The sequence below is a fragment of the Anarhichas minor genome, unplaced genomic scaffold, assembly GCF_050575085.1.
Source record: "Anarhichas minor isolate MPS153535 unplaced genomic scaffold, ASM5057508v1 ptg000067l, whole genome shotgun sequence".
Classification (NCBI taxonomy): Eukaryota; Metazoa; Chordata; class Actinopteri; order Perciformes; family Anarhichadidae; genus Anarhichas; species Anarhichas minor.
Window position 1 is genome coordinate 355,380 of NW_027466513.1, and position 10,614 is coordinate 365,993.

General features: G+C 41.1%; 1 protein-coding gene across 1 annotated transcript in view; it reads right to left on the reverse strand.

The window, feature by feature from the left end:
* The window catches only part of itga11a (integrin, alpha 11a), a 41,854-nt gene extending 31,576 nt beyond the window's left edge, over nucleotides 1–10,278 (reverse strand). The window contains exons 1-2 of the mRNA XM_076078702.1: nucleotides 10,206–10,278; nucleotides 976–1,090 (exon numbers count right to left, since the gene is read on the reverse strand). Coding sequence (XP_075934817.1) covers nucleotides 976–1,090; nucleotides 10,206–10,278 — 188 coding nt within the window. The remainder of the gene's footprint in view (nucleotides 1–975; nucleotides 1,091–10,205) is intronic.
* Between the last annotated feature and the right edge of the window lie 336 nt (nucleotides 10,279–10,614).

Genomic DNA, 10,614 nt, shown 5'->3' on the forward strand with positions numbered 1-10,614 from the left:
TAGTGCTTTTTCTGTCCGAGACTGTGCGTTCGGTAAGGGAAACTTCTGGTTATATTTCAAAACTGTTGTTGGAAAGAGACAAGATGCGAACCATAGTCATCATCACATGCATTGTACACCTAAGCATCCACCCTAAGAAATGATGATACTTAGGGGGGACAGTCATTATTTGCTTGTCAGGAAGTTGTAAACAAAGGTTGTTTCAACCATTTATACAAATGACCAACGCTATCATTTTTCTGGGAAAGGCAGTCTGGAAGCTATTGAAGTCAGAGAGAAAAAAACAGACATATAAAAATATATATACAAACCAAACTAATGATTTACACACACACACACACACACACACACACACACACACACACACACACACACACACACAGCTGGAATTTGGCATGGTACTAGCACAGTGTTTGCTACCAGAGATTTTGGGAAAGCCAGAGACTAATTTTGGCCACCGCATGGTGCCAGTTGGCTTAATAATAGTGTGCATCAGGAGCCAGTTTGTGCTATGAGGTAACATGATGAATGAGAGGTATCCAGCTCAGTATATAGTTTGTTTTGCAAGCACAAATTAATGGGAGGAAACTTTGCACACATCACAGGAGCGGTAACAGTAGATCACTATCTTTCTGGGGAAAAAATGTCTCACTGCCCAGTCAGACAGTCTGTTAGCACTAACGGCTTGTCTTTTGTGTTTTAACAATCGTAAAGTTGACCTCTTAGCCATAGATCACAACATTCTGGCTGTTTTATAGAAGATACAAATATGCATCATAATAATAAAAATGTATGTCATAAAAGATTACATGATTGAATCACTGTGGTGTCTGAAGCCATAATATTGTCAATACAGCAGCTTGCTGAAATCAATTTGTCAAATTGCTGTACAGTGGTACTTTTACAGGTTCGAAAACATCAATGGGGTATAAACGTTTGCATTGCAGAAGTGTGTAAATCATATCAGTCTCTTACCACTTTTCTCCTCCAGCAGCAACGTGTTGCTGAACAGTGTATCCAAACTGGGCTTGTTTCGGGCCTTTGATGATCCTGGGGTTCTTTGTGTCGATATTGAAGCAGTCATGGAAGCCTTGAAACAGAAAAAGACCATTTTCATCAGGAGATGCCATTAATGAGCTGATGTTACTTATAGTTCTATCACATTGGTGTAATCTAGTTTTCAGTGCCTCGTGGTATCTCAGCTTCATGGCCGTCTGTACTGAAAGAAACATTTACATTAACACTGATTAGACCTCAACATCTGGCCAAAGTGCAACAAAAAGCTGCAAGAGCATCCTTTCTCATCATTAAAATAATCCTTAACTGCCTCATGTCTCCAGTCTAAACACAGAGTTCCCTCATAAAGAAAACAAATATTAATCCTATACGTGTTGCAGAGCAGCTGAGCTGAGTCACATTTGGCATTCTTCCATCAGAAATCTGCAGACCTAAAGGGATTTTGGTTAAGTAGCGTAGTATCAACGTGACCACCTACACGACCAATGTTTTCCTGCCATAAGAACTTTTTGACAGGCACCAATCTGACATAAAACGTATCATAGGCTTGAATCCGTTTCAAGACAGATGGAAAATTTGTGATTTACATTTCAGAGGTGAAGGAGCTGACAATGCTCTCAAAATGTCCTTCCATATTAAGAAATTACAAAAAAAAACCTGCACCATATCAGTATCTAATATCTTGAAAATGCAATGGACCCTTTGCTAAGCCCCGCCCACCACTGCTACTCTGTCAAGCTGTCAGAGCTACCATGGAGCCCACACTGTCACTAACTGCACTCTCTCCATAAATATTATCCAAGTCTTAGAAAAACAAAAAGTGATTTCAGAGAGAAGCAGACAGAAGGGTCAATATGTGTTTGAAGGATATATCAGGATGTCAAAGTGATTCAGAAGCAAAAACAGGTTTAAAAGATAAAGATAGAAGCTTAAGCCTACGGATCACAGTGTACAAATGAACCACCACATCACCTGGCGATCAAGACTGAAGACAATGAAATTAAGGAAGAACACTGTTCCTGTAAAGCCGGATATGTCTTTATTCACTGTAACAACAGGGGCAATAATAATATTGGTAAGGAAGCTCAGCAAGGAGTTTTGTTTTGATATTGCGGTTAATAGATGGTGAAGTGTAACCTGACATAAGAAGGTAAAAGTTAAAGCTGCTGTGGGACCTCATCAAAGCGAATCTGTTTTTTTCCGATCGAGTACTTAAATGTCTCTCACATCTTTTGACAGCTTACCAGGTGGTAGAAAAGAGCAGTGAACAGTCTGTTTTCAATTAAAATACCAATCGCAGAAGGTATTTTTTTTTCCAGATTTTGCAAGTCACCAAGTTACCCATTATGGCTCATTAATTGTGATGGCATTATTCGGCTTTTAAATTTCCATCAAAAGCGGAGGACTCTGTGTGAGGACTTGGAGGTGATGAGATTTTCCTTTTGGCGGAGGAGAAGGGGAAAAAACGTAATTGTCTACCACTCTGACTTCCTCTCATCCATCTCTCTCGGTTCATCTGTCTTCTACTTAATCTCCTCATGATCTCTGTCTCACCAGTTGCCAAACCTATCGTGAGTGAGTGTGTTGATCAGTGTTGCTCCATTGATGTGTCAGCTACTGTGTGGTCAAGGATCATGTTAACTTTTACACAACAGCTCACTGATACTGTAAATCCCCAAATATACAAAGTTAGATTGGGAGCTATTTCATTTCACAGCCAAAAAATGCATGACGATAGGAAAGTAAGAGGGAAAGTTAAGCAGACTCTTTGCTTAATGACACAAAAAGATTTGTTTTGTATGAGTTTAAGATGATTGCTTGAAAATAAAGTGCTCTCTCACAGTTTGAGTAGCACAGCTGAGCTGAAAGCACAAAGGCCTCTTCTTTAAACCACCACAAACTCCCCCACTTCTTACATCTGTGACTCTTGTCCACACACTGTTGGGCTTATTCAATCCCTCTCCCTCACGCTGAACGACCCCACTCTCAGGTCACTCCCCATGTGGGAGGCTCTGGGGTCACGTCAAGTAAAGTGAGCCTTTTTTTCCCCCCCTGCATGAGGAAACTCAGTTAAATGTAAACAACAAGGTGAAGGAATGTTCAACAAAGTCGGAAAACTTGTAAAATTCAAATTAACCCTCAACAAAGGACAGCTGAGGTGAAATTCAAGACGGTTGTACCCGGGGTTCTCTTGTAATGATGTCAATCAAGAGTGAAAAACTTTCATGGTTTTTCACTGGCAGTTATTAAGACGACTCTACGTAACTAATGAGCCACAAGTATGTGATTGTGCAGGTTAGAATGCTACATAAAATATATATTAATAAAGATAATCAGGCAATTACTCACTGTCATGCAGAGAAAACAGTTTGAGTCTCTTAATAAGATTACTGTTGAAGATTGTTGTTAGGCTAGCCAATAGCCCATTAATGGTGAGTATAGCATCTGTTTTCACTTGTATCCCAGTGATACTCATCTTCATTGCCAAGATAAATCGAGAAACCCACGTTACCCACATTACATCACTAGTTGATATCAAGGACTGTGTCCCAAAACTCCCCAGACGCAACAATGTGTACCAGTCTGCCGTTATGAAAACTACAGCTTTTAAACACACCTCACAAGAGCCGCTTGCTTTTCTTTGCTGTCCATGAAAAACAAAAACTGTCAGCTAGATATAGAGAAAAACTCTCTAAAGAAAACAGACCAACATTTTGATAGATGAAGTTGTGTGTTTTTTTTGGTTGATTTGTCAATTCAGTGTCAATGTGTTCGTTTGGAGGCGTGTCAAATACAAAAGCTTGTCATGTAGCAGTTTGTGGTCTGGCTCCATGCAAAACCAAGCAAGATCTAGCTTTGGAGGTCCCTTAAAGTGCCTGTAAACTTCATCAGAACTGCGTGTCACATGTTCCTATGTTTGCCATTATACAGTGATTGGCCAGCTGAGCAAATTAAGTAGCTATTTTGTCCCATTTCCTGTGAACAACATGAACGGCTTTCAAAGAGAAATGTTGTTTAAATGAGTATCGCGTCTTCCTCTTCTGTGTGACAACCTTCCAGTGTGGCCCTTCTTAACAGCTAAGACGTGGTCGGACAACACGTTGTACAGACTTTTTCTTTTCCAGACTTCTCCTTTTTCTGATTTATCTATACATTTATGAAGCAGATTTCTAAAGTCCTGGTATACATGTACATTTTTCGATTAGGGTGAAACATTATCAACTTGTATGGACAATTCTCTGCATCAATTTGCGCCGCCCGAGGCCAATTTGCGTCTGATCATGCCCCGACGCCAAATTGGGCCAGGAGTGTAAAATGGGGGGGGGGGACCATTAGCCCCTTCCCCACTTCCTATCCGCCTAAATACGGCGCACTTGCTCGGACCACACTCGTCTTCGAACTCTGCCTTCATTTTGGTCTCAACCACACAACTGTTAAGTTTCATGATTATCATTAGTAATGGCGACTCTGTATTTTTTTTGATTGTTATCTAACACATTTTCTGAGTGAACTGTGGGATTATTTTCACTATAATAGCATTATGTAATGAAGATGAGCCTCACCGGCACTTAGAAAGCAAGCCTATTGTGCTCCACCCCCGGCTAAAAGACAGTTGTTACCAAATAAGAAATCCAATTTGACACTATGCATGGTGAAAGGACGATTCATTGTATTTAGTAAGAACTCGGGTTGAATTATGACATTCAATAGAGGTTAAATCATTTCAGTTTCATGCATCAGGAGGTCAAATGGAATCAAAATAGTTCCAACAACATTTCTATGTTAAAAACATGACACTACATTTAATCAGGATTAAAAGTGTCTGTAGAATACCGGGTTCAGTTGCAACTTTTTGTTTGTTACACAGCAGACAAGAGTTATTTGTTTGGGTGAGCAGTTGTCTGCACTTTGAAAAGCAAAGGAGATGTTACATATTGAGCAGCTGTATTCCTCCAACAGAAATGTGAAGTTTCTGCATTCCTTAGATACTGAATATTTTGGAGTGTTATTAAGGTTGTCCAAACAAATAGCAAACTCCCACTGTTCTTCAGTAAGTATCTGTGAAACCGTGTCAAAACCAGTGAATGAGTCATTCATTTCTCAAGTCTGTCAAGGGATCAGGAGTGTATCACACCTTGATTGGCACAACCATAGACCATTTGTTCTGTTTCATGAAAACCTCCATCAAAATGAATGGCCATCACTGCCGTGCAGACTGCTCGTGTAAATATTGACACATTCTCGATATCGCTCATTTCCTGTTGCATGAATGGCTCACATGTTCAGCTGGTGTTTGATCCAGACCCCAAACATCCTCCTGAAGTTTCTATTTGTCTAGAAACATACAAGGGGTGACTGGAAATAAATTGTTTGGAACAGACAGGTGCATGAAAATAAATACAAATCAGCAGGTAACGCTTGACAGTGTGGTGCAGCATAAATCATTTTACAGATGACAGGCAGTGGGCTGCATCATTTTGAAGTCTCTCCATCTTTGTTCAACTGGAAAACATGAATGTTAACAGTTCTGGTAGCAGATTCAACGCTAGGATGACTTTCAAGCATTTAAAATAAATGTCCCAAGATGAAATCACAGAAAGGCTGAAGTCTGACCAAGAAATGAACGAATGCTGTCGGAAAGTGTCGGGGTGAAAGCATGAGAACGGAGGTGATCCGCTTTCCATTTCAAGCTATCAATGTGGCGGAGCGAATTTAATATTCACAGCAATATCAGCAGCTTCTAACGCAAGGTCAGAGTCTTGCTGGGTTTCATGTGTACCGGCTTTCATGCCAAGATAAACAAACCTCAGGCCGGTGGCTGCCGGTGCGACCCACCTTAGTCCGCTGCTGCCTTTGGCCCAACACCAAGCTGCAGGAGCTCCACCACAGACCCACTTACATAGAGCAGCCAGGGCGGCTGCGGTGTGCAAGCTGCTAGCTTGGAGGCATCCTCGTATCAGACGAGCATGATGCAGTTCTTTTCTAAGTTGACAGAGTGTAATACGGTTTAGGATTTATGAAAACATATGGTACAGCATGGTGATGAGTATAGACACTGAGTATAGACACTAGGCATTACTACATCTGATTGTTGTTTCAACAAATATGAGAACTCCACATAAAATCCACCTCAAAAGCAACAGAGTGTACTGTTTTTCCATCGATCCATTCTGGGTTTCCATTACAATGGTTTTCTCTGGAAAGATATTTCACACTTGACAACACACGTTCAAAGATTTTGGCTCCTCATATCACATTCACCCCACGCCAACGCAAATACTCTGGGACGCACGGGGTATAGAACCAGATGTTCCCAATATGCAACAGCCAACTGGGCACTGATGAACAAGCTGTTGACCCTCTGAGCCAACAAAAAGCCCTCCAGAGATTCAAACCAAGTCTCTCGGGCACCGCAATATAAGACGTGCACCACCAGCTGTCACACGCAACTGCGTGACACTGTCAAGACATGTGCATAGAATTAGTAAGTGTTACGTTTGTTGTTACAGAAATAACATGATGAGGAAGTAAAGCATTCATTTATTTTGGCATGTGTGACATTAACCAACTGTAACACTAAAACTTCAACGGACTATAGATGTTGTAAAACTACTACTACTGATTAATGAGTACATATTTTTGCAACAACATGACAGTAATTGAACAATTTTTTTAAATAATTCATTTTGATGAGGCATTTTAATATGAACTGATATTCAGATATCCCAGGGCCATTATATGTCAATATGCTACTGAAATATGTAGTCTCACTAGATGCCAACAGACAGGGCTCACTTTTGAAAATCTGGACACTGAAAGATCCAAAAGCCATATCGACACAGCATGAAAGAATGAAGGAATCCCTGACCAAACTGAAATCATCTGATTTTTGGACCAATTGTAATCAATCAAGATGTCTTAACAAAGAAAACAACAGAGATGTGTGAAACATGACCTCCTGACAACTTTGTTGGCAGAGATACACTAAATAACTGGGATTGCTGGACGTCCCGGGAGGCTTTTCAAACTTGGAAAAAATTAGTTCTTGTAAATAAGATAATTACATTTAATTGGTTTTGTAAAATGGCCATGTGATTTGGACATTTTAAACTACAGGTGTCTAATAAAATCATGCAGGACACGTCACGCAAAGCTTGAGTCAAGAGCTTGAGTCAAGCTTTTTATTTAAATAAATCAATCTGTAATGTGAAGTGTGTCACAGAAACCAATCAAAAATAACCACCAAACTCCAATGACTTTTGAGGTGTTTTAGCCAGTGGTTTTGATTTATGCAAATGTACAGTGTGGTTCAGTCCCACCACTGCCATGAAACACATTCTGAGCAGAAGCAAACTGTTTTCTGTAGACACTGTCCTTCCAAGACTAACAACAGCATTAGTTGTTTCAGCGAACGCAACATAGATTTATGTTTATGTGGTAAAGCCCTCTACCGGTCGTAGGAATAATTAGTCTTGTCCGTGGATAGCAAAGGAGGAGGCTGGGTGACATTATTATTGAGCCACAAAGAGTGCATAGGGTCAAGGTGGTTGGAGGTGTCGATAAAACTTGGTGATATGATGTAAGCGCTGAGTGTCTGTCAGCTAGTTCTGGAGTTCATCTGATCTCTAGTGGCCCAAAACTGTAAATGCAGCTATAGTAAGGTAAAGGTGGGTGAGAGGAAGGCAGATTCATGCTATGGCATCAGTTAACTCAGTGGTGAAAGAGAGTTGAGCACGCGTCATACAGCCTCCTACATTTCCTTTTGGGATGTGACCATTATATAATTGCTACCATGCACTTTGAGGTTTACTCATGAAGAAAATACTTGGCCTTATTTTTTTACATGTCAGTAATTGATTAACATTGTCATTTTCAGTGCACTCTTCACCTTCTGCATCAATATGGAAGTCATGGTGCAAACTCTTCACGACAGCTTGATCACCCCTGAATGGCGTGGCCACAGTGAACGTCCAATAAAATGAGGAAATTCTAAGTTTACATAAGAAATAAACTCTTCAGCACTATCCTGCTGGAATAGTGCTTAAGAGGCGTGTCTTATGAGGACAAATCTGGTGAATGTATGCAAGAAAGACCATGTTCTATAAGGGAGAAAATGGTGCGTCTTTAAGTCAAATAGTAGTTTCTTGATGCAAATGGCACCCACTGTTTAGACGTTATTTGGAGACTCGAAATTGCCCGTAGGTGTGAATGTGAGCGTGAATGTTTGTCTGTCTCTACATGTGCCCTGCGATGAACTGGCGACCTGTCCAGGGTGTACCCTGCCTTCGCCCAATGTCAGCTGGGATCGGCTCCAGCGCCCCGCGACCCTGAACAGGATAAGCGGTTTGGATAATGAATGAATGAATGTTTAGACGTGTTATCTATATGAGATGACCCTACTCAAAGTTGATGGGATCATTGATCCAAAAGTCCCAGGATTCCATAAACAGCAGACAAAAATGCAGCCTCCTTCTTATGTGCCTGCCAAAACATCTCCCACCACAGCGAGCAGCAGTCTTTCTCCGCGGACTCCAGCTCAGTGTCTCCGTCACTGGGGCATCAGTTCAAGACTTGTTTCCAACATATTCCAAAATCAAACCAAATATTTACAATAGAGATTTCCTCCACAGCTTAGTTTTGTTTAGTTATTTTCCAAATGTCTTAGTCAATGATTAATTAGTCTGATGTTCTTTGACAAATTCCAGTATTAACCTCAGGATGATGCAGCATAACAGAAAAGGAGTGAATAACGCTTCGTTGTTGAGAAAACTGTACAGCCACGGAGACAACATGCACAGTACTCTATGGAAATGTTGGCCAACACACAGTGTGTTTAAACAATGTGGTTACAGTCCACAGTATGCCGAGTTCAACCATAAAGAGTTCTCTACTGTAGCGCTGCATCAGTTGCTCATGGTTTTACAGTATATGAATCAATCAAAAGCAATCAAAATTTATTTGTATAGCACATTTTAAAATACAACAAAGGCTGCCCAAAGTGCTGCACATACAGTAGTTAAGCAGTCCTACAATCAAAGACTGGATTAATAACAACTAAAAGCTGTTGGCCGAGAGATCTTAGTGAGCGAGGTGGGGTATATGCAGGTACTCTGTACTCTACTGGTAGCCAATGAAGGGATTTTAAGATCGGTGAAAGTGTTCACGCCTGCATGTACCAGTTAAAAGTCTCGCTGCAGAGTTCTGCACCAACTGAAGGCGTGATCGAAGTTTTTTGCCGATTCCAGCATATAAAGAATTACAGTAGTCCAGCCCGGAGGTGATAAAAGCATGAATAACTTTCTTCAGGTCTTTTGAGGATAGAAAGGCTTTGACCTTAGCTAAGAGTCTTAGCTGAAAGAAGCTGATTTTGACCACGGACGCAACTTGGAGGTCCAATATAAAAGATGAGTCCAAAATCACACCCAGATTTTTTACATGGAATTTGCAGTGGGTTGCCATGGGGCCAAGACACAATGAGGGACTGACAGGTATAGCAGCTGAAAGGCGAGAGGGATTTATTACCATGATCTCTGTTTTACCTTCGTTGAGGCATAGACAATTTAGCGAGAGCTTAATGGGCGCAGTTGGCTTGATAAGCTCTGAAAAATACTTTTAATATAACTAATATTATTATTATTTAATTCCCTCCTGTCTAGATGTGTTACTGGTATAGTGATTTCACTGGTAATTGGCCACAGTTCTGGCTGAGCACCAACAATTCTTCAGTAGCTGGAAACTTCACCATGAAAAGATAGCATCAACTTTCATTTGAGAGAACAAGCCTGCTTCCAATGAGACACACGGCACCTCTGTGGACCTGCGGGGGACAGAATATCCTCCAGTAAAGCCACTGAGCTCTGCCCTTCCTGTCTCTTACCATGACACTGGGTCAAGATGTCAGGTTATGATGTCATCCACACAGGCAGCCATTCATTCGCTAAAGATATTCAGATATTACTGCTCCTTCAAGTGCAGAATATATGTGCACATAAAAACCCTTTGAAAGCAACAGTCTCAAAGTTTCCAGTTGCTGTTGGATCGGGTCAAAGTATAACTGACAATTAGAGAGCCATTATTATACTGCAAAGCTACATGTAGAGAGACAGAAGATCACAAGCATGTAGGGATGCATTCAGTGCACACACACACTGAAAACAATAACACACACACAAACACATTTCACTCACCTATCTTCTGGCTGCAGATCCAGAGCAGGAGGAAGCAGTAGTACTCCATATGTTTGCCGGTGCAAGCATGCATGTATGTGTGTGTGAGTGTGTGTGTGTGTGTCTGTGAGTGATGATTGCTGTGAGTGTGTATGTGGTGGGCCGAGGCAAAGAGACCCAGTGGCGGGCACAGTTAAAGATCCCAATGTGATTGACTCTAAGTCTAAGTTAAAGTGCTGCCTATATCTTGGGAAAGTAGGAGGGGACTGTAGAAGGAGAAGAAGAAGGAGGTCCACTCTGACACTGCAGGCAGGAGGACTCTCTCACACACTCATTCAACATAGTTTGACTGGGTCAAAACTCTCAAATGGCTCATTTTTAGGCAGCGTCTTTTTGTAGTGGACTCTTCTGTCGTGGAAAGTATCTACGT